Here is a 24,974-nt window from a genome sequence, read left to right as displayed (position 1 = left end):
TCTGCGTTCCACATATGAAACCATTAATTTCAATAGGTCCGCAAAAGATGCGGACAGCACTCTGTGTTTCGTGGCCCCACAAAAATGATGAGTCCTGTCCTATTCTTGACCGTTTTGCGGACAAGAATAGGCATTTCTATAATGGCCTCCTGGTCCATTCTGCAAATTGCGGAAGGCACACGGGTGGCATCCATTTTTTGCGTATCCGCAATTTGCGGATGGCAAAAAAAGGCACGGTCGTGTGAACGAGTACTAAGACTGAGCCAAGCATGTGTCATTGGGTGCTATATAGCCAATCACTGTAATGCAAGTAGTCAACATGGTTACGGCATTACAGTGAATGGCAGTACCCACTTGCACGTTTATTGGCTGCACAGCAGCCAACAAATGTGCGGGGAGGAGACTTGAGCATCACGCTCAAGCACACGCGGTATTCAGCCGAACACCGCGATGCTCGCCCAACACTAATGGTGATGTGATGACATCACCACGTCATCACACTGGTCAGGTGTGATGATGTCATCACTGATGATGTCACTGCAGCAAGCTAGTGCACCGGCATGGTGGCATCATGCATCACCCTGTGTAAGATTTGGTGCTGTTTCTGCTTTCAAGATGGCTACAACGGCCTCTTCGTGCGCAAATAGTTGAGGTCGGTATTTTTTTTTTATGTTTACTGCCATTTCAGCAAAAACTGGCTTCGTTGTGAATCTAATTTTTCCTGGAATTGGGATCGAAGTCAATTCGCTTAGCTTTGGTTCTCTCAACACTAGTTATAATGCTTCTACAACATTCTGATGGCCATTGCTGGTAGCTATATTAGTGAAATGTATGCAACAGACTCCCTTTGACTACAAATGAGAAGGTACATGCAAGACAATGCTGCCCAGAAAATGTTGTATCACCCTAACTCTGCACTTACCAAATACTGTTCGAGCAGGAACTGACTCTCTGTTTAACCAGAATGACACCTGGGATAACATGACGGTCATTATACAGGGCAGATAGGTCTGGATTACAAAGTAGCCAATTTTTCTTTTTAAATGGAAATGTGCAGTCATCACAGTGTATTCACCTGGGAAGGAATAAGAGAGACACAATGTAACATAACCACACCACATATTACAATACACATATTAAATACCGCAAACAATCCTAAGCACAGAGAACGCATAAGCAAATGAGAAGCCACAACGTAGAAAAGTGATTACTGGGAGCATGATGAGGTCTAGAAAATCCATTGATGACTGATGCTTTCTCTGTGCAAAATCGGATTTCTGTATTTTACTAATCCCTGGTTACAATCTGTGTCCTGCTCTTTGTCATGCATCCTGCAATCAGAATCCTCCCTGCCCAGATGGACTGTATGTGGACTGCACTACCCACTGAGCTGGACACACAGCAATCACTAGTCCTGGATATAGGATACAGGATTCAGCACCACTACAACAACCACAGAGAGCAGGCCTAACTTTTCGGCACACAACGTCCCTTGGATACTCAAGACATGTCTCTCTGCATCCTCAGCCTCTGCTCTCTGCTGCTTCTTGTACAAGTCAGAGGAGAATTACCATTTATTGCAGAAAACAATGCGGCCATGATGGTGAACTGGTGAGCTGACACTTTATTCAATGAAATATTCATTATCTATTATAGAAATAATAGCATTGTTACTACTCATGTTGGAAAAAAACTGAAAACATTACCAAATGTAGACACTTTGTTATTTATGGAGGAATATTAAGTGATCCTGAGAGGTGGTTGATGTTGTCTCTAGAGATGAGCGATCCGAATCCCACAAAGTGGAATTCGATCCGAATTTCAGGATAAATTCGATTCAACTAGAAGCCGAATTTCCTTGTGCTTCGTGTCAGTGAATCGATTTAACGTGAAATAGTATATATATTTAAAAAAAAAATCGAACTTACCTCCTCTATTTGCTCGCGACGGGGCCGCCAGCCTCCATCTTGCTCGAAGATCTCGGCTGAAATCCCGTGCGGTGCGAGATTACATCAAGCAAGATGGCAGAGGCGGGCCGAAGTAATTCGTCCTACAAAGCGATTTTTTTTGTGAAATTGAATCAGACGAATTGAACTTTTAAGAAATTTGCTCATCTCTAGTTGTCTCATGTGCAAAATGAAAGTAAGCATTATAGCATGCAGATATATTTTATTTGCAAGACAGACAAAACAGGAGAGATAGAACAAGGCCATACTAGAGGAAGATGAATGTGGTTGGGGGGGGCAGGGTAGGTTCAGCGGATATGAGGCCTATGGACACAAGTTCCATACTGTGGCATCGGGTCACTGACATGGAGAATCAATAGAGCAGGCACTGGGTGTGATGTAGAGAAAAGCTAGCAGGAAAGCCCAGGCTGGAGGCCACCCAAACCCTAAGAAAAAAGATCTCATATAGAGAGAAAGGTGCCACGGGAAGGATCCATGAGAGAATAGTCTGACCAAGAAGTCCAAATCTTCAAAAACCGGTCATGAGGATCAGTAGTCATAGAATTTTCTTGTTAAACATGTGTACATTTTTTTTCCAGGCTGCTGCTATAGTCTGCTTAGTGGCCAGAAAGAAAAAAACGTATCAATCGCTGTGGGTGTGGAGGAATTCTTGGGATCTGTTTATTAAAGGGAACCTGTCACCAGGATTTTGTGCATAGAGCTGGGGACATGAGCTGCTAGATGGCCACTAGCACATCCGCAATACCCAGTCTCCATAGCTCTCTGCGCTTTTATTGTGTTAAAAAACAGTTTTGATCCATATGCAAATGAACCTGATATGAGTCCTGTATCCGGAGATGAGTCCAGCGGAAAGGAGCCCAGCACCGCCCCGCGTCCTCCGAATCTCTTCCTTGCTGGCTGACGTCACAGAGCTGGAGCGCCGAAATCTCGCGATGCGCGAGCTAGCGCATGCGTAGTGTCGGCATCATGTTCATTCCCTTTACTGGCATCAGCACAGGGAACGAACTACGCATGCGCTAGCTCACGCATCGCGAGATTTCGGCGCTCCAGCTCTGTGACGTCAGCCAGCAAGGAGGAGATTCGGAGGACGCGGGGCGATGCTGGGCTCCTTTCCGCTTGACTCATCTCCGGACACAGGACTCATATCAGTTCATTTGGGGGGGGGGGGGGGGGGGGGGGTTTCCAGCATCAGTATATCCTGGGCACTTTTATGTGACTCCCAGATTTGCTTCCATTGTGTTTTGGAGAGTGTAGAGTCTAAGTCCGCTCTAGATATATATATTATATATATATATTTTTTTTTATATATACATATACAGAATAATTCTCCTGAGGACTTCTCTCTGAGTAACTGGTGTCAGAAAGCAGGTTTCTTCATGTCCTTCATTTTTTTGACACTATAAGTGTAAAGCTTAGAACGAACAGTGCTACTATTACGTGTTGATCCTGACTGTATTATATAAGAAAGAAGCTCTGGTGTGACCTAAGGCCACGTGATGTCAGGATTCCTCACTCCGCCTTCTCCCCCAGCATACAATCAGATCAGCCCAGGCAAGCATGGAGCTACCAGAGCAGCAAGCTTTTAAGAGGCGATCAGCACGTGTCCCTTCCGGATTAAACCTTTCTTTTCATCTAATGCTTACACATCTGGCAGCTGTGTCTGCACACACTGAGGTAATAATGGGGGCCCCGGCTGCTTGTGTACCTCAGCGGGCACGTGTCTGATTATTTCTGTTTGTATTAAGGTGACTGCTGATATACAGTGTTTGGGCTTGTTCATGCAGTATCAGTTTGATGCAAGTTTTTATACTTTGTTTTACAGATTCCACATAAAACATGATGCTATGTGAACAAGGCCTTATAATGTCAAAGCTAATTGCTGTTTATTGATGCAGACCTCAGCCATGTGTACGGTAAAATTTACAGGAATTAAAGGACATCTGTCAGCAGAAACTGGCTGACCTGTTACATGTGCTCTTGGCAGCTGAAGGCATCTGTGTTGGTCATATGTTTATTGCTGAGAAAAATGATGTTTTAATATATGAAAATGAGCCTCTAGGAGCAATGGGGGCGTTGCCATTACACCCACAGGCTGCAATTTTCTTTAATTGCTGGCACTTTCTTCACTTTGATTGACAGGGCCAGGTGTGATGATGTTTTCACTCTCTGGCCCTGTCAATCAAAGTGCAGAGGGCACAACAGAGCCTCTAGGTGTAACAGCAACACCCTCGTTGCTCCTAGAGCATATATTAAAACATCATTTTTCTCAGCAATGTGGGTACATATGAACATGGGACCAACACAAATGCCTTCAGCTACCAAGTGCACATGTAAGGCTGGGTTCACACGGACATTGCGGATGCATTGCGGGAAAAGATGCGGGTGCGTTACGGGAAAATGCACGATTTTTCCCCGCGAGTGCAAAGCGTTTTAATGCGTTTTGCATACGCGTGAGAAAAATCTGCATGTTTGGTACCCAGACCCGAACCCGGACTTCTTCACAGAAGTTCGGGGTATGGGTTCAGTATTCTGTAAATTTTATTATTTTCCCTTATAACATGATTATAAAGGAAAATAATAGCATTCTTTAATACAGAATGCTTAGTAGAAGGTCAATTGAGGGTTAAAAAAATAAATACAAATTAACTCACCTCCTTTGCGTAGCTGCCGGTCTCCTGTTCTTTCTTCAGGACCCGTCAAAGGACCTGTGGTGACGTCACTGAGCTCATCACATGGTCATCACATGATCCATCACCATGGTGATGGATCATGTGACGGACCATGTGATAAGCTCAGTGACATCACCACAGGTCCTTTTCCTCCTGGACAGCAAAGAAGAAGACAGAAGAGAAGCCGGGCTGCGTGAACAAGTGGATGAGGTGATTTAAATTATTTTTTATTAACCCCTCCAGCCCTATTTTATTACGCATTCTGTAATAAGAATGCTATTATTTTTCCTTATAACCATGTTATAAGGGAAAATAATAATGATCGGGTCCCCATCCCGATCATCTTCTAGAAACCATCCGTGAAAATTGCACCGCATCCGCACTTGCTTGCGGATGCTTGCGATTTTAACACAGCCCCATTCACTTCTATGGGGCCTGCGTTCCGTGAAAAACACACAATATAGAGCATGCTGCGGTTTTCACGCAACTCACAAGTGGTGCGTGAAAATCCCCGCTCATGTGCACAGCCCCATAGAAATGAATAGGTTCGGATTCAGTGCGGGTGCAATGCGTTCACCTCCCGCATTGCAGCCGCGCGGAAGACTCGCCCGTGTGAAAAGGGCCTAACAGATCAGCCAGTTTCATAGATACAAATCTGCTGACAGGTGCCTCCTGTTCAAGAAAACAAAAATCGCATGAACTGGGGAACAAACAGAACACTAACACATGCCCTACTTGTCATCTTTTTAGTTGCAGATCTGCTAATTGTTGGGCTCCTCTTCTGGCATCTGAACCGGCCGCACAACTTGTCAAAATATCCGATGCAAATTGTGCATCGGTAGCCCAAAACACTCACTACTTGTCCAGGCCTGCTCTTGGTCTAGGCAGCACTGTTCATGTGTGCACTCCTGGCCAATCCAGGGGCAGCAGGAGGGGCAGTTTGTGAAGCGGTGTGGCCATCTTGGACGGCACAACAGAAGCCTAAGAATCTATGGATTTGCTGTTAAAAAGTGTGAATTTATTTTCTTGAACCGGAGGGCAGTTTTAATTCCATCAATGCTGGGTCTGGGTCTGACTGCTACCTGTAGAACCCTATAACTACATCCCTGGTTAAAATATATCATTAATATCATTACATTTGTAAAAATGACTATACACTATGCATCTAGCAATGCCATTACAGTCGTGCATATTTTTGGGAGTATATCCCTACAGATAATAACAGCCTGCCTCTGCATTTCAGGCACAATTCAATATAATTTTAATATAAAAAAAAAAAAAAAGATTAATTAAGTTTAATAAAAACTAGTACTTGTCGTGTATGTAAGGCTTTATGCAAAACATTACAATGTACAAAGACTTAGATTATCATTCAGAGCAGAAATAAATCTGACACAGCAATCAACCGCCAAAGTACAAATATTAGTTCAATTACTGGTTAAAATTGCTTAAATTAAACCTGACATATTGGATATGCAATTTTAATTGCCAAAGTATCTTATTCATGCTCTCATGGGCCTCTAGAAGCAGTTCTTGTTGCGCTATTCTAGCTAGTAAACACACTGAAAATGCACTTTTAATCTTCTTCCTGCCATATGAAAATGAGTCTATTCAAATGAAGAAGGCCTGCGTTTTACCCCTCTGAGCAGGGGTGCATCTAGCCTTTCTGCTGCCTGAGGCAAAAACTGAAATGGCGCCCCCCCAATGCAATTTTTTAACCTAACCCCTACGCGACAATGAAAGTGCTTATTGCCCATGCCCCTTCCGCTGCCCCCCTCTTGCCCCCACCTGCTGCTGCCTGAGGGGATCGCCTCACCTGGCCTCATTGGTGGTGCACCCCTGCCTCTGAGTCAAGGTTTCCCCGACTGCCCCCGCCTCCTGCAGCTTAATAAACGGAGCCTGCGCGGGATCTACTGAGACCTGGGGATGATGTTTCCTGCCTGAGAGAATGTGAATCAAAATGCAGGAGACAGGGGTGGGTGAGGGAAACCTTGACATCAGAAAAAATGTGGATCCATTGCAGCGGAAGGTGCAGTCCGCACCTGTGTCCATTATATCTAAAAAAGATAGAACATGTCCTATTCTTGTCTCTTTTGTGGTGTCTGTGTTTTGTGGATACATACAAACTGAGAAAAGCATATATGTAGAGATTAACTTTAAAAAAAAAAAAAATTATATAAAAATAACCGTTATACCATGGGTGTACCATGAAAAAAAAATTAAAGCAGACCTGTCATTTCAGGGAACCTTCAAGATAAACTGTCATATGTATACAAAAAAAAAACCGCTATGTTATGAATGACTAAGTAATTCTGTAAATAGTGAGTGCAATGACAGGAAGCTGCGATTGTGCCGCTCGTCGTCATTGTACCCCTCAGATACTGTGTTCATACATGATCACGGCATCTGATATTAATATAACAGTGCAAAATTAAAATAATAATAATACTTACCGAGCCCATTTGTTCGCAACGGGCCTGGCCTCCACCATCTTGCTTGAAGGTCTTGTGCAAATCTTGTGCGACCCGAGATGGATTTTGGCCGAGATCTTTAAGCAGGATGGCTGCGGTCGGCCTGTCACGAGCAAATGGATCAGCTAAGTTGTTTTTTTTGTAAGTTTTTTTTACACTATGTCAGGTTAAATCGATTCGCTACTGCGAAGCACAAGGAAATTTGGCTTTGCGGCGAATGTACTTTATCCTGAAATTCGTGGACTTCGATTAGCTCATTTTTAACCATTATCACTAGTTTTCCCCATCTACAAGCTCCATCTCTAATTGTCAGTTTTCCCAAACATCAGCTCCAGAAGGGGTCAAGACTATTTGCTACACTGGCTTTCATACACAGAATACAGAAAAAAGGAAGTCCTGCTGCCCTATCTAGCTCACTGAATCAGCAGTATCATCTCTGTGTGTCTGTGCCTCTGTCTCCCTCCAGCAACTCACTTCTCCTCCCCTTCCCTTAGTCCATCTCTAAAGATGGATTTTAGCAGTAAATTGAAAGTGAATGGGGTGAATGATCCAATCAAGAGTCATAAGTGAAGGAAGAGGCATTTTCTTCAACATGATATGTTACAAAAATTGCTTTATATTTGCTTATTATATTGATTGATGCAAATTTTGTAAGTATGTGTATTTTGCTTCCCTCGTCTGGTTTTTGTAAATAAAAATTTTCTTTCTCCTTACTTGTTGAGTGGTAAGAGTCATCCCAATGAGATGTCAGATCTTTACCATGTTCTCCTTTCCTGCAGCTCTGAGGGATAGAGACTTTCAGCCTCATACCCCTCCTCCCTGTCTAGTCCCTTGGCTAGTGAGGAGGATTCTGAACATTTAAAAAAAAAATTGTAATGTTTATTTAATGCAAAAACAACTTTCATATCAGAGCATACCATAACATAGCATAAGTCCATACTTACATGCTTCATACGTGTTGCAAATTTGTTATTTTAGTGAATGCTCCTCTGGAGTCCCTGTACTATCGCAATTATTTTTTACATGTTGTTAGGTTAAATTGTCTCTTTTTTGCTTTAGAATTGTGGATTGACTAATATGACCTGATATGGTGGCGCCCCCCCCCCCCATATATCCTCTCTTGGACTTCTGATCACTGCTAACTGTTATATCAGTCTGACTCTTTTAATTATTTATTGAAGATTGACTTACTAATAAAACTTATTTAATGATGAATTGTGTTAGAGATATTTCTGGTTTTGGTTGGTAGATATGCGTAACAGACCAAAAGTTTGGACACACCTTCTCATTCAAAGAGTTTTCTTTATTTTCATGACTATGAAAATTGTAGATTCACACTGAAGGCTTCAAAACTATGAATTAACACATGTGGAATTATATACATAACAAACAAGTGTGAAACAACTGAAAATATGTCATATTCTAGGTTCTTCAAAGTAGCCACCTTTTGCTTTGATTACTGCTTTGCACACTCTTGGCATTCTCTTGATGAGCTTCAAGAGGTAGTCCCCTGAAATGGTTTTCACTTCACAGGTGTGCCCTGTCAGGTTTAATAAGTGGGATTTCTTGCCTTATAAATGGGGTTGGGACCATCAGTGGCGTTGAGGAGAAGTCAGGTGGATAGACAGCTGATAGTCCTACTGAATAGACTGTTAGAATTTGTATTATGGCAAGAAAAAAGCAGCTAAGTAAAGAAAAATTAGTGGCCATCCATTACTTTAAGAAATGAAGGTCAGTCAGTCAGCCGAAAAATTGGGAAAACTTTGAAAGTAAGGGCTATTTGACCATGAAGGAGAGTGATGGGGTGCTGCGCCAGATGACCTGGCATCCACAGTCACCGGACCTGAACCCAATCGAGATGGTTTGGGGTGAGCTGGACTGCAGAGTGAAGGCAAAAGGGCCAACAAGTGCTAAGCATCTCTGGGAACTCCTTCAAGACTGTTGGAAGACCATTTCAGGGGACTACCTCTTGAAGCTCATCAAGAGAATGCCAAGAGTGTGCAAAGCAGTAATCAAAGCAAAAGGTGGCTACTTTGAAGAACCTAGAATATGACATATTTTCAGTTGTTTCACACTTGTTTGTTATGTATATAATTCCACATGTGTTAATTCATAGTTTTGATGCCTTCATAGTCATAAAAATAAAGAAAACTCTTTGAATGAGAAGGTGTGTCCAAACTTTTGGTCTGTACTGTACCTCCACATCAACACTTGTGCTGAGATCCCGGCATTTTTTGGAGTTACTTGCTGAGTGGTAAGAGTCATCCCAATGAGATGTCAGATCTTTACTATGTTCTCCTTTCCTGCAGCTCCCCCTCCCTCTCTCACACAGACACTGAGGGATAGAAACTTGCAGCCTCATACCCCTCCTTCCCGTGTAATCCCTTGGCTAGTGAGGAGGATTCTACACATTGAAGAAAATTGTAATGTCTAGTTAATGCAAAACCAACTTTCATATCAGAGCATACCATAACGTAGCACAAGTCCACATTTACATAGTTCAAACGTGTTGCAAATTTTCAGGGCAGATTCTGCACAGAAAATCAGAATCAATGTACAGTACAAGGTTTGTGACTGGAGTTTTATAAAACCCTATTTATATGAATTGGAAAAGAATCCTTGTGGATTTGAGGGCATTATGCAGATTGTCAACTAAGCTGTTACGTCGTATGTCTGACAGCAGAATACAGCTAAACTCCGTCTGGGACATCTACTAAAGCAAGGTGTTCAATCATGGATTCTGGTTCCACTATAATCTTTAGTTAAATTGGGTAAAAGGAAACTCTAAATCCTAAAATGCCATATGGCACCTCGATCACAATGAATGTACAGTGCATCTTGTCCTCATTGCTCCCCCTCAATGAATCATACTCCATAGTTAACATGTTTTTTTTTTTTTTTTTATTGCTATGGGGAGAAGATATGACACCTAAGAACTTATGTGCACAGAGCCTATATGGAGAACAGAGTCTTTGCATCTTCATACTATTGAGCTGCAGGCACTCCTCATGCTGCTGCATGGTGCAGTATGACCACATATCATAGTACATAGTAATACAGCATCTAGTGGAGCAAGCTATGGTTCTTTTAATTCTTCTTTATGAAATTGGAGCCATACAGAAGCACAGTAGAGTCCCATAGACTTTTTTTTTACACTTTCGTGTAACTTGGAGCTGCGACACTGCATGAAAATTTAGAATATAGAAAATGGAATGCAGAATGGTCATCACCATTATAATCAGTAAGCTGCTATCACCCCACAATTCCACTGTATTTAAAGGGGTGTCTCACTTTAGCAAATGGCATTTATCATGTAGAGAAAGTTAATACAAGGCACTTACTAATGTATTATGATTGTCCATATTGCCTCCTTTGCTGGCTGGATTCCTTTTTCCATCACAGCAAAGGTGGAATCCAGCAAAGGTGGCCATGATTTTACACTATAGTAAAATGCGTTGGCCTCTCTGGTGGCCCGGGACCGTGGGAGTGTGCATAGGTGCGCATGAGCAGCAGCTTCCTTCCCAGCCACATTATATCTGCGCTGCAGCAGTGGTCATAACCTCTGAAAACAAGCAGTGTATAATCTGATGGAAAAAGGAATCCAGCCAGCAAAAGAAGCAATATGGATAATGACAATACATTAGTAAGTGCCTTGTGTTAACTTTCTCTACATGATAAATGACATTTGCCGTACTGAGACACCCCTATAATCCATTTCTGATACATGCCGTTAACGAAAAAGGAATTTCTAAACAATTCCCTTAGTACATACTGTCGATACGACAGATCATAGTCCTGCTATTAATGGTATTATATTATCCCATTTATCTTGATCTGATGTTTGCCTTCACTCCCCGTGCGGCTTTGCTGACTATCACAAATGTGTCTGGCCTTAATGACACATAAGACTGAAACAGTTTTTTTCGAAACACATAAACCTGGAGTTGGCTCCAGATAAAGAGATGTGATTCAAGATTATGACCAGCAATAGAAGCAGAATTTCATGCTGGGTTTCTGTACTCTGTAGTTATCAGTTTAATAGCAGCAATATCAAAACTATTAACACTGATGCATGAGATCTCACTGGGGATGTTGTTCATTGTCCATCACAAGCTCCGGGGTGCCTGCTTATTCCCTGTGTATTATACTCAATAATTCTTATTTCCCACCAGGAATGACTTTGAATGTCCAGTCCATTAAATGTAATACTCAAGTCGAAGGGCATTAACTGCAGAGAAAAAGGACAAATACAAACACAACAGAGAAGGGTTTGGTGGATGTTAAAGGGGTCCTTTCATCCCCAGTAATAGTTGTGTATAGTTAAAAATAACAAATCGGCTTTAGTAAACTCTCAAATTCCCCATTGTTTATATTGCCGATTCAGTAGTCCCCCAAAGTTCTTTGGGGGAAATTTATCAAAACTGGTGTAAAGGAAAACTGGCTTAGTTGCCCATAGCAATCAATCAGATTCCACCTTTGATTTTACACAGCTCCTTTGGAAAATGGAAGGTGGAATCTGATTGGTTGCTATTGGCAACTAAGCCAGTTTTCCTTTACACCAGTTTTGATAAATCTGCCGCTTAGGTTATATGTCCACAGCAATCAGATGTCCAACTTAACACCTTCCCATGGCAGCCAAATGGATGGGATGTCATGCTGCCTGAAGCCAATTTTTTTTTTTTTACCATGCACAGGCACCTCTGCTGGTTCTTTAGGACCACTATGCCACTTCCTGTTCCCAAAATCTTCTTAACTAGCCCCAAGTTTTATGCAACAGCACTTACAATTGTAAAGAATGGTCCCTTATAGACAGGGATGGATTAGCCATAGACCCTACAGGAAAATTTCCCGGCGGGCCAATACCCCAGGTGGCCAATCAAGACCTCCTCTCTGCTGTTGACTGGGCACATAATGAGCTCTCAACAGTAATTATTAACTCTCTGAGAATCAGGTACCCATGTACCTGGTCTGCGACTACACATGTTCTCCTAAATTCTACTGCTGTGGCCCGCACCTCACCTCCTATGCCCCCTGTTCCATAGACAACTGGAGGAGGAGTACAGAAGATGGCCTACTTGTGTTGCCCCACCTTCTGTTCATTTGGACCTGCCTACAAAATGGGGCCACTTTTATTTTTTATTTTTCCAGGGCCACTTTAAGATCTCAGTTCGCCCCTTCTTATAGAACAGTTCAAGTTGCAGTTCCCACAGTCCCTAAACAGGGTTAAGAGGACCACTTTAAACACAGCACACATTTCAACTTGAAAGTTGCTTGATGGTAACTTCTACATTGCTTCATTCTTGGTGCCTCTCTTTCTACTTGCAGGAGGACTGTATTGTAAAGATGTTGATCCTGAGGCGATCAAACTAGATGTCTTCTTCCTCTCACAGCATGTTCTCCTGCAGTCTGAGTCTTTACTTGTCCTTTGTCTGGGTGGTAGGGTCACCAGTAGTTATGATCAACATTTTCAAAAATTCGATTCAACTGCTTCGCCAAAGTTCGACAAGAAATTCGTATTTGTTATGAATTACTTTGTCATGAATCGCATTCCATCATATGTAGCTGGCGCAATGAACGACGTTGCAGCCTATCATTTAACCCCTCAGATGCTACGTTCAACGCTAATTGAGGCATTTGAGAGTCATATTGAGGCATTTCTGGGGTTATGAGTTTTAAAAAAAAAAAAAAGCATACTTCATCTATTTGATCGTGGAGAGGCCGTCGTGGCCATCTTGATTGAAGAACACGCCAAACCTCGTCCCACCATCATCACGCTGGCTGAGCACGGTGACGTCATCAATGATAGATGAGATGTGTATGTTGTTGTTTTTTAACCGCCATTTCAGGAAAAATTTATTCTTTACCACGAAGCGTGGCATTTGTGGCAAATCTAATTTTTCCTGAAATTCAGATGGAATTCCATTTTGTTAACTTCGATTTGCTTAACACTAGTCACCAGTGCGAAAACAATGCTGAATTTATTCTGCTTAAAACGATGCTCTGGGTCAATAAGCTGCCACTGGCTCCCCTGCAATAGTCTTTTGTCCTGTAGGCACTTACTGCACATAGACTCATACCAGAGGTGCCAAACACACAGTTACATGGATATACCTCAACCAACCTGCTTCTAGTTGTTACATGTAATAATATGACAATAACAATGTTTATAACAACATAGCTTTGTTAGGGGGAAAGTGGTTAAGTTTTAGTTTTACCTCTACTGAGGGATTTGAAATGTTCAATATATGATAAACCGGTATTTCCGTAATTAGACACTCCATTAGAGGGGGTCAGCCAATCCCACCAAAATGTCAAGTGTGAATTATATTAATAACCTATTCTACAACACTTTAGCTGCAAGTTCTGTAGTAGAACATATTTGTGCCTGGTAAATGAATTCACAAGAAGTAACAATGGTCATTTTCAGCTAGGTGCCATGGTCAAACAGAGTGAGAACATGGGAAATATGATATGTGTCCATCTGTGTTGTTACATATAGATCACACATTGCTGCTTCATCAAAGCCAGCTGTAACCACTGTCAGCGAACAGGCAGGGAAGACACATGCTGAGTATTTCCTGATACTGAGCTCAGTTGCAAATGAATTCATAATATCTCAAAAGGTGATCCAAAAATACAAAATAAAAGGAACTTCAACGCTCAGCTAGTCTTCTATTAGACGTAGGATTTACTATGAAAGGATTTTTTTATAGCTACAGTAACAATAGATGCTTTGCATCATGTCCAGTTGTGATTAAAGATTTACCGTTGAATTGCATCTAATTTAACGGTAAACCAAAATTTAAACACATATAATTATTTTTTGAAAATGCCTACTAGCTAATTGTTAAGGGGATGGGGGATTCCTAGTGAGCTGTGGCTGTGATGCCACTAGAAGGTGGTGCTACAGTAGAGTTGTCAACAGAGGGTATAGTTTGTTTCTTCTGATATGATGCCTGGGTTGCAGACTGAGAAACTGGGTCCACACAACAGATCTGGGAAGAAAAGTCCAGTGGTGTGAGATAGGGAGGCCTGAAGAAGTGGCTCCCTTGAGTTGATGCAATGGACTCAGGTGTTGCACTTGTCTCCAGAGAGGAGGGTAAAATAAGTGCCATCCGTTGGGTAACGTTGTGTTTCAGTATTGTGCCCTCAGAAAAAAAATGAGAGAACTGTACCCTCAGAGCCTTCTTGTGGTATCTTTAGTAACCACTATACTTTGGAACCTCATTGCAGTACGATTTGTAACCGTAACACTTTTGAGCCTTATTGGAGTAAGACAAGTTGTGTTCAGCAGTTCCTAACCCCACAGTGCCCCACCTCCTTAAAATGGGAGCTCCACAGCAGCCCACCCCCTTAACTTTGACCTTCATAGTAGCCTGCCCCTTTAACAGTGAGTTTGTCAGCATCCCACCGTCTTGACAGTGACCTCCACAGGGGCCTGCTCCTTAACACTGACCATAGGTTACAGTCCCCTTAACTGTGACCTCCACCATTCCCAGCCCCCTTAAAAGAGACCTCCATAGCGAATGCCTCTTTAAGAGTGACTGCCACAGTACCCCGCTCCCATAACAATGACTTTGCAGTACCCCGCTGCCCCTTTAATAGTGGCCTCCATAGTCCCTACCTCCCTTAACAGTGCCCCCACAGTGCTTACCCCTTTAAAAGTGACCTCCACAGTGGCCTGCCCCCTTAACAGTAACCTCCACAGTGTCCACCCCTTTAACAGTGACTTCCACAGCAGCCAGCCCTTTATTTGTGACCTCCACTGTACCCTGTCTCGTTAACAGTGATTTCCACTAAAACCCACCCATTTAACAGTGACCTCCACAGAGCTCTATTCCCTTAAACTGTGACCTCCACAATGCCCTGCCCCTTAACATTGACCTCTACAGCACCCCGCCCCTTAACACTGACTTCCATAGGGGACCATCCCCTTAATTGTGACCTCCACCGTTCGCTGCCCCATTAACAGAGACCTCCACAGTGCCCGCCCCTTTAACAGTGACCTCCACAGCATACCTCCCCCTTAACAGTGACCTCCACAGCGGTACGCCCCTTTAACAGTGATCTCCACAGCAGCCTGCCCCCTTAACTGTGACCTCCACAGCACTCCACTCCCTTAACAGTGCCCTGCCCCTTTAACGCTGACCTACAGCAGTGAAGAAAAATGGCTTCTGATGGCTAATGCCATATTTTGCTAGAGAGCTGAAACCTGGTCTAAGACCTTCCAGACACCTGATGTACGTATGTGCCAATTTTTGTGATTGTAAATGTAACGGTGCAGATTCCTTTAGATTCCTTTACATACATACATACAGTCTTATATATACATATATATATTGTAAGAAGGTACCTGGAATCATCGTGGATGGAAGGTATGTGTCACCGAGGTTCCTGGCCTCTGTGAACTAAGAGTCTGTATTTTATGTGTCAGCAGCAGCTATTGCTAATTGACACCGTGAGATTTAGCATGGCTGTCATAGCTGACCTGGGACGGCTCTTACCTGGAGTAGTCAAAGTGCTGGTTGGGTGACAACTCCCCATGTTCCAGGCCGGGTTTTACCAGGCATAAAAACCAGCCACCACTGCCAGGTGTGGTGGATTTACCTCCCTCTGACAGTGGAGCTCAGGAGTCTGTGTGCTGTGAACTGATGGCTGTGCTGGGATTTCAGGTTTGAGCCGGGCTGGAGGACTCAGACCCCTCTAAAGGCGAACAGGCCGCCTATGGACTTGATGAGGCTGAACTGCTAACAGGGTGTGAATTAGCACCCAGGAGAAAAGGTGACTTTTATTGTTTATGGACTTTCCTTGTGGGTGAACAAACACCAAGCCACCTGCGTTTTGTGATACACCTTATCTGCATTTTGTTATACACCAATGTGTGAATAAACACCGCTGTTTGATTCAAGAACTGTGTACTTTGCCTCTATACTGCATCCGCTAGTCCTAACTACCAGATCCGCACAATATATATATATATATATATATATATATATATATAGATATATATATAGTGGGGATTCGCTCTGGTAGGCAGGGTGAGTGAATGCAGAACAGAGGCACAGAAACAGTTCTTAATCAGACTTCAGTGTTTTATTCACACTTGGAATTTTTAACAGCACATGAACAACTTCACCTTAGTTCTAAATCCTGGTGTTCAGTTCACACCATGCTGCAGGTACTGCATAAAGAGTCCAAGTCCAGGTGTGTGTTCACACCTTACAAACAGTTCCACACAAAGGTTCAAGTCCAGGATTTAGTTGACCTGTCTTCCCCCAGACAAGTCACAAACATTCATCAAGGCACAAGCCTCATACAGTGACAGACCTACTGCACTTCAGCTGGTTTATAAGGCTACATTCACACACGTGTTTGGTACAGATCCGTCATTGTTCTGCACAGACGGATCCGTTCAGATAATACAACCGTCTGCATCCATTCAGAACGGATCCGTTTGTATTATCTGTAACATAGCCAAGACGGATCCGTCATGAACTCCATTGAAAGTCAAAGGAGGACGGGTCCGTTTTCTATTGTGCCAGATTGTGTCATAGAAAACGGATCCGTCCCCATTGACTTACATTGTGTGTCAGAACGGATCCATTTGGCTCAGTTTCGTCAGATGGACACCAAAACGCTGCAGGCAGTGTTTTGGTGTCCGCCTCCAGATTGGAATGGAGACGGAACGGAGGCAAACTGGCGGATCCTTTTCCATTCAGAATGCATTAGGGCAAAACTGATCCGTTTTGGACCGCTTGTGAGAGCCCTGAACCGATCTCACAAACGGAAAGCCAAAACGGCAGTGTGAAAGTAGCCTAAGACAGACCGGAGTCCCCAAAGTCCGGACCGGCATATGAGATCCGGGCCAGTGCTTGACCTTAACTGGCTGTTAATCAGTCCAGCAGCACAGACTGGGAGGAAAACGCCTCCCATCTACGGTAGCAGGCAACCCTCACTGTGTCACAATATATATACATAACTCAACATATTGTCATCTCCCCTCTCTCTGGAGGAATTGTCTTTGATGTGGTGCACAGAAAAAAACCGCAGAGACAATGAGTAAAAGACCAGCAGAGCAGACAGGGAGTAGGTAAGGGAGTAAGTATAACAGTATTTTTAATAGAAATGCATGCTTTTATAAAAAGAGGTAAGGTCTGAGACAAGGGTGAGGAATCATGAATAGCCATGTAAAGAACTTTAGTCCTTCACATCCCTTAAAATCCCACCCACAGCAAGCCCAAGCAACATCAAAATAAAGGTGCATTACAGGACTGGTCAAGACAAGACAGTCAACATAAAAAAAAATACTACTTCTGATATATTGTGGAATCACCTAGTGAACAGTGATCATATGATTTTTTTTATAACCCGGGAAACCTCTTTAAGAACCTTCCTTACCTGTACTTGTGCTGATATTTTCAGTTCCAACAGTTTGCCCGATCAAATGATATTGGTTTAAACGAGAGCCATCTTCTGCCACTACCACAGATTTGTGGGTCACATTGGTCCATTCATACCTCAATTCTGAGTTAGGATATGCATCTTTAAATAAAGAAAATGTATTCAAAATAAGTTCGTTAATATCCATCGTGTTAAAAATAGCAATGTACTTGCTTGTTTGAAGAGGTTCTCCAGCTTTAGGGGCCTTTCTGCCAGACGTCCCACAGCATACTTCCAGGAAGCATACTTACCTGGTTCCCGGTGATCGATCCTAGCTCCTTCAGTCCCCGGCTGCCACTAAGATTCTGCAGTCCTTGCTTGTATACTTCCGGTTTGACTGGGATGTGCCCTGCAGAGAATGTCCGGTGGAAGGGGTGATGTGTCCCCCATGTGTGACTTGATCTAATGACATGACACATGGGGCACATGTTACCACTGCGGTCAGTTTGACACGTGACCCCCGTCAAACCAGAAGTTTATGAGTGGGAACTGGATTGCATCAATAGCAGCGGAGGACCAAACGAGCTGTAACCTGGCAGCAGGGAGCAGGTAAGTATAGGGGGGTGGTCTGGAAGAAAGGCCCCCAAAGCTGGACAACACTTTTAAGCAAAAGCAAGATTACCAATATTGTATTATAAATAATAATAAACCACATCTAAAGCAGTTTTAACCCCTTCACATGTACATTTATGGCATATGTCGTCTCTTTAAAGATGGAGCCTGCTGCAGAGTGGAGAGAGTAGTGAGTGCTTACTGTTTCATACAGCAGACATCCGTAGTTAATGTTGGCGATTAGTGGTAATGCCGATCATGGATAATAAACCTCTCAGATGCCGTGGTCAAATGTGCATGCACTTTACGAGCAGTAACACCTACCCCAGGTGGAGAACAGAGAAGGCATTTCTTGTAAGTAATGAGACTGAGCCTGTGCTAGGCTACCAGGTTCATTACTTGTATATTAAAATTCAGGACAGCAGGTGGCAGCACTGAATTGTAATATAGCTATTTCTGTATAGGATAATGGAAAAAATTGCAATTTGTGTAGGGTAATGGAATTTGATGATTGCATTTTGTGGTTCACTTGGTGACCTAAAAAAATATAAAACAGTTTTTAAAAAAATATAAAAAAATTAAAAAAAGAATAAAAATTCAAATCCCCACCCTTTCCCAATTTTTTTTAATAAAAATACTTAAAACAGTAAAAAATATTAACCTCATCGTCATCACCGCATGTGAAAACAGCTGTACTATTAAAATATAAAAAAACTTTTTCTATGTGGTGAATGGCTTAACGGAAAAAAAATTAAATGGCCGATTTGCCGCTTTTTCATCACTTTACCTCCCAACAAAAATTGCATAAAAAAGTGATCAAAAAGTCATACACATGCCAAATGGTATTAACAAAAACTACAGATCGTCACTAAAAAAATTAGACCCTCGCACATATCTGTAGGAGCCCTCACACGGGGCTATGTGAATGGAAAAATAAAAAGTTATGGCTCTGGGAAGGCAGGGAAAAACGAAAATGGAAAATCATCCCTGTCCCATGCTTAGTCTTCATCAGGGTTCACATTTAAACTAGTTCAATCCTAGATCACAGTACAGTAAGCAATGTGTTGGGGACACTGCAACAGAGGATTAGCACATAGGAATACATTAGTGAAAAAGGTTTTTCATGAGTTTCATGTGCAGCAATTGTCTATTCAAAGCCCCTAATATAATCACGTTAGTAGAAACAACCTTTATTGATGAAAACATTCTGCTAACAGTACAGGTCTGAGGGCAGCTTATTCTGAAATTATAACATGAAACATAATAAAATTTTAAAGAGTTTTTTATACAGTATTTTTCCTGGTATTTTGGTAGTGATTCTTAAAAAGAAACCGTTGTGACCAGATGATATCTGTAAGTCAATAATCAAATATAATTTTGGTCCATTGTGTTTTTTTTCCAAATGCAACAAGCTCTAGGTGTGGTCTTTTTTCATGCAATTTTCTATAGGCCACTTTTTACAATATATAAATGCATGAAAGAAATAAGTGTCTAAAAACCCCACCAAAAAAGCTTGTAAAAACATGTGGTGTTGTTCACAATTAAAAAATTCTACCTAAATATGCATAGGCCTTTGCTATTTGTAGAAGTAATGCAGTTAGTTTAGTTAGCACATCATACAACTATTAAAATGTAAGAATATATAGTATGCTCCCATTAAATTTGACCTACTGGTTTATTTTGTATTGATTGACTTCGTTTTGACACCAATTAATGTAAGCGCAGCCCAAAGATAGAGATCTAACATACTTACAAAGTGACAGCTACCAAATGCTGTGGTAAGCAATTAACATAATTGCCAAATCTAATCAGAGAGATTAGCTTTGTAATTAGTAGATTCTATCCAGTAAACGAGGAAATGTCTGGCCAGAGATTTCCCAAATGTTTAAATCTTAAAAAATAAATAAAAATTATGTTAAAAACTTACATAGAGAATTACATGGAGGTGGAAATTTTAATTGAAATCTATATGATGCAATATTGCAGATAATTCCTTGTTATTGATCTGTTTACCTTAATGATAGAATAAATTTCTAGTGTGTAATGGAACTATACATCTAAGATTATGGATGAAAAGACTTAAAGTATGCCAGCCTCCATGAACAATGGTACTTTCTTAACATACTTGAGGGCCTCAGACTTGAAGCTTTTCAAATAATCTTCTAAAATTCTCGTAAACTACCTCTTATATGACTTCAATGGGATTAGAATAGAAAATGCTGAAATGCGTATAAGCCTAATTCTTTAGAAAATGCAGAGCACAGATTTAGAAAGTGAGTGACTAATCAGACTGTACACAAAGAATCAGAGTCCAATATTAGACTTTCTTTCTGTGAGTAAGGGCAGTGCAGTGTGCATGGTGACATGGCACAAATTTATACAGGCCTTTCCTGGACACTTCATGTTCATTTTCATATCATGTTCAAGCTCATATTTAGCTTGGGACTACTCCTAAGCATGTTATCTAAGTGCCTCCCTGGTTGTCACCTTCTAGCCCCTGTATAGGGATCTGGACTCTACTGCAGGGGAACCACCAGGCTGCTACCTCTTGGAGTAGTGTCTGTTCAAGTGACTCCCAACCCACAGGGGTTAAGAGCCACTGGTGTGGAGCACCAAGATATCAGGCAAAACCATAGTCAAGAACAGGCCATAGTAACTGTAATCCGATGAGCAGTCCAAGATCAGAGTAGACAGCTCAGGGTCAAATTGAAGATCAGACAAGATTCAGGTCAGACAGAGAAAGATCAAATCATGAAAGCAGTCAGATGTTTAGACACAGAATAGTAAAACAGGCAAATGGCATACCTTTGCTGGAAACTAGCATATTAGAACCTATCACCCAGGCATCTTCTCACAGGGGGTGATGCCATAGGCTGGGGAAGCACAAGGTGCATGCACTTGCCCTTTTAGAGCCAGAGAGAGAATGTACACCCAATGGGAAATGAAAATCACTGCCAGCAGGAAGCAGGTCTCACCCTGTATGATGAGGAGATCAAAACTACTCCAGTGGCTAGTCCTAACAGGCAGTAGACACTAGCGAATATGGATTCGGAGTCTCAGAGTGGCTGACCAAACGGCACCTGGGAGGATTGCAGCTGCAATGAGCATGGACCTCCAGCATAAGATTCATTCTCTGAATGCAGGCTGCTGCAAACAGCACCATTGGGGAAAATGTACACACAGCAGATTTATTGCAGAAATTTCTAAAGCTGTACCATTCATCTAAATGGGGTTTATAGAAATCCACACAGATGCATTCAGATGCATAGAATAACATTTTCGATCACAGAAAATTTTGCAACTAGTGTATGACAATAGCTTTATGTTTCCAACAGCAGATGAGTATCTTGGATGCTATTGAAGGTTGGTATGATATAATGGATCAGCCAGGTACTGTTGGAATTCTCACAGCATGAGGATAGCTCACAACCTGCTACCTAGAAATAGCACTATAAAGTTTTATAGTGGTCATAGCTTATTCTTTTTTATATAGAGTAACAAATGTCCTGCTTCATTTCATAAAAGTAGAGCTCCCACAAAAAAAAATGTATTCTCTGACCTGTTAGAAAGGCACACAATGCAAACTGTAGTGAAGGTAATTGTCTTACCAGTAACTGTATTTGTGAGTTATAACCTCCCTTCTGATCCTCAGCTGTATCAGGTGACCAGCACTCTGATCTCCAACTGACACAGGACAGGAAGTCAATTACTTCTCTGTCATTTCTATGAGACTGACATTGAGGCTTCCATAGGAATACATAGAGAAACTGGCTTCCTGTCCACACATAAGATGATGTGTTATTTGGAAAGTCAGATTGCTGGTCACATGACACAGATGAGGATCAGAATTAAGGTTATAAGTCACAAATACAGTCACTGGTAAGAAGATTATCTTTATTACAGTTTACATCATGTATCTTTCTAACAGGTCAGAGAATAAAAAATGTGGGAGTGCTTTTTTAATGAATTTTCAGTCGCATACCAAAAAGTGGATTCTTTAGCAAAGGGAACAGGTCAACACAGATTGCCATATTCAACTGATTAATTATATGGTGTTGTGGATTATCGCATCACAGCAAAATCATCAATGTATTTTTTAAACTCTCTGCTTTATCATTTTGATTTAATTCCACTTTAAAATAATACCTTTCATGATGTAAATCCTAAAGCCTGGAGTCATTGGAAAATTTTTCATTGGCGAGTCACAGAGTGACTGCCACTAGCCTGCCCATCCCATTGCTTGCTCCATGTCATTATCGGGGCATCTGATATTTTGGGTGTGCACCATAAATCCTGTTTTCCTTCTCTCCTGACATGTGCAGTGAGTTCACGAAGCTGAGGTATGTTCACCACAACTCAATACGTATGTCAAGAAAGAAGGCAAACAGGAGGTATCACGAACACACAAGATTTTAGGCTTGCCAGGGAAGATATGGAGCAAGTCAATCAAAGTGAGATAGGAGGGCTTATGGCGGTGAGGACCCTTATTTAACACTGGAAAGGTAATATGTGTAACTATAATAAGTGCAACTATATCAAAGCAAACAGACAAAGACAGTAGTGTTGATCGCGAATATTCTAATCACAAATTTTTATTGCGAATATCGGCACTTTGAGAATTCGCGAAGATTTAGAATATAGTGCTATATCGTCATAATCGCGAATATTCTAGATTTTTTTTCATCAGTATCCTCTTGCTTCTTGCTTGTGGGCCAATAAGAAGGCTGCAATGTCTGTGTCTGAGCTTAGCAACAGCCCTAGCAACCAATAGGAAAGTTGCCTACCCCCTTACTATATAACAAACTCCCCAGCAGCCATTTTCTGCTGTTTTTTGCAGTTCTGACAGAGAGAGCAGTGTCATTGCTGTGCTCTGTGCTTTGCTGAGTCAATTACATTAGATAGTTAGCTCATATATATATATATAATACAGATAGTTAGTGAGAGATAATCAGTGTAGGTTAGATAGTGATATAGTGTAGCTGATAGGTTCCAGTGCAGAGTGTGAGTTAGTGTGATAGGAATTACTGTACTGTGCATTTTCTCCAGTCTCAGGAAACTTCTAGCAGCTTGAAAAATGTAGCAAAAGTGACCTAATCCTGTATTGCGTGCACAATACACGCATATTACATTGCCGATTTTCTCAATCAAGAAAATAATGACTGGAGATCACGACTTCTAGAATTTGAGAATTTATTACGAATATTAGGCCAAAATTTTGCAAAATATCGCAAAAACTAATATTGCCTAAGCTGCTCATCACTAAAAGACCTCAGTGATTTTGCTGGGATGTGATCTACAGCGCCATATAATTAGCTTAATATGGCAAAATATGCTGACAGGTTCCCTTTAAGCTGCGAATCACTTGACACAGGCCAGACTGGTAGTCTAAAGAATCCTGTGGTCTTCACCCTTAACCACTGCAAGAATTTGCCGTACATGAATTGCCAGGTTGTGGTCCTCAGGATAGTCATAGTTTGCTGATGGCAGCACTGATAGAGCTGTGGCATTGTCGTGAACTTAGCCAATGGTGAGAAAAAAAGTAAGAACTACAGGGCTAAAAGTAGAATGGACAAGACACGAGCAATGTCAGGCACAAACCAGGGTCAGAATTAGGATTAAAACTGGAGACAATAACAACACACAGGAACAGGAATCAGGAAAAGATGAATCTCAAACATCAGGCAAGGTGACAAATCCCCTATAAATAGGCCTTTAGGTCTGACTTCATCTTCTGGTAGTGACTGCCTTGGCAACTGGATGCTGCTGTGGGCCGTGATAGGTAAATACATTCCCGAACCAGTAGGAAGCCAGAAACTGGACGTAGAGTATAACAAGTGTAGGCGCTGTGGAAGATCTTTGGCTACTCTGTGGGATTTGTCACTATTACCAGGTGAGGTTAGTAACATTTTACCTGACTGCAGCTTCCACTAAGGGGAGTTTATGGAATACAGGTTTATGTATCTTAGCTAGTGTTGAGCGAAGCAAAGCATTCGAAGTGGAATTCAGTCCTAAGTTCAGCAAAACTTAAATTTGCAAAGTATCCGAATTTCCTCACGCTTCGTGATAACTAATACGTTTTTCCTAAAATGATGGCTGCACATGTTACAAAGTGAAAGTAAGAAGACCAGGACTGCAAGATCACCCATAATGTCATGCAGCCAGCCAATCCAAAGATAGCCATCCCCTGTGATGTCACAGCCCTATAAAACCCTTATCCTGCATGGTCCCTGCCATTGTCCTGTGAGCTGAGCATAGGGAGAGACGTGGTAAACACTCATGCGCTAGGGACAGTGTTGCAGAAAATGATTAATAGAAGAATATTGGAGAGGGAGCGTGCAGAGAGACTTAAGCTGCATCAGTTTTATATATTTATTTATTCCTACATCAGCCGTAAATGTAATTCAAAACCAATAAGATGGAAGCCTTTATTATTCCAGTGCCAGTGTGCTAACCAATACCATCCAGTCTGCACCCCGAGGGGGGGGGGGGGCAGGTCTTAATGGTGACCATCCTCATCTTTTGCTGGCTTTACTTTTTCCAAATCATCCTTCAAAGTCTCCATGTCCTAGAAAAGCAAGATACAGAGAGAGGAGGAGCTGGATGTTTCTGACAACATATTCTCATCGATATTAGATGATATGGAAAAGGAGGAAAAGCAGATGGCAGAAAAAGGGTTCCCACCTGTAGGGCAGGAGAGTGCTGGGGTTGGAGAAGTGGGTATGTCAGAGATAATTCATTTTCTGTGTTTACTGTCAAATAACCTGCAGGAGATTGCAGGCAAGAACAGCAATAATATGCATATTGTCCCCCACCTAACCAGCAAAACCCCATACCAGCAACAATCCCCGTTTAAAGGTCCAGCACGGCCATTAAAA

General features: G+C 41.9%; 1 protein-coding gene across 1 annotated transcript in view; it reads right to left on the bottom strand.

Moving 5' to 3' along the window:
- Nucleotides 1-24,974, bottom strand: part of GABRA5 (gamma-aminobutyric acid type A receptor subunit alpha5) — a 271,577-nt gene that overhangs the window by 59,166 nt on the left and 187,437 nt on the right. Inside the window, exons 6-7 of the mRNA XM_040422321.1 lie at nt 17,506-17,649; nt 923-1,075 (exon numbers count right to left, since the gene is read on the bottom strand). Coding sequence (XP_040278255.1) covers nt 923-1,075; nt 17,506-17,649 — 297 coding nt within the window. The remainder of the gene's footprint in view (nt 1-922; nt 1,076-17,505; nt 17,650-24,974) is intronic.

Source organism: Bufo bufo, chromosome 3 (genome assembly GCF_905171765.1).
Source record: "Bufo bufo chromosome 3, aBufBuf1.1, whole genome shotgun sequence".
In the NCBI taxonomy this organism is placed as follows: Eukaryota; Metazoa; Chordata; class Amphibia; order Anura; family Bufonidae; genus Bufo; species Bufo bufo.
The sequence above is the reverse complement of the archived record's forward strand: the minus strand, read 5'-3'. Positions and strand labels throughout refer to the sequence as shown.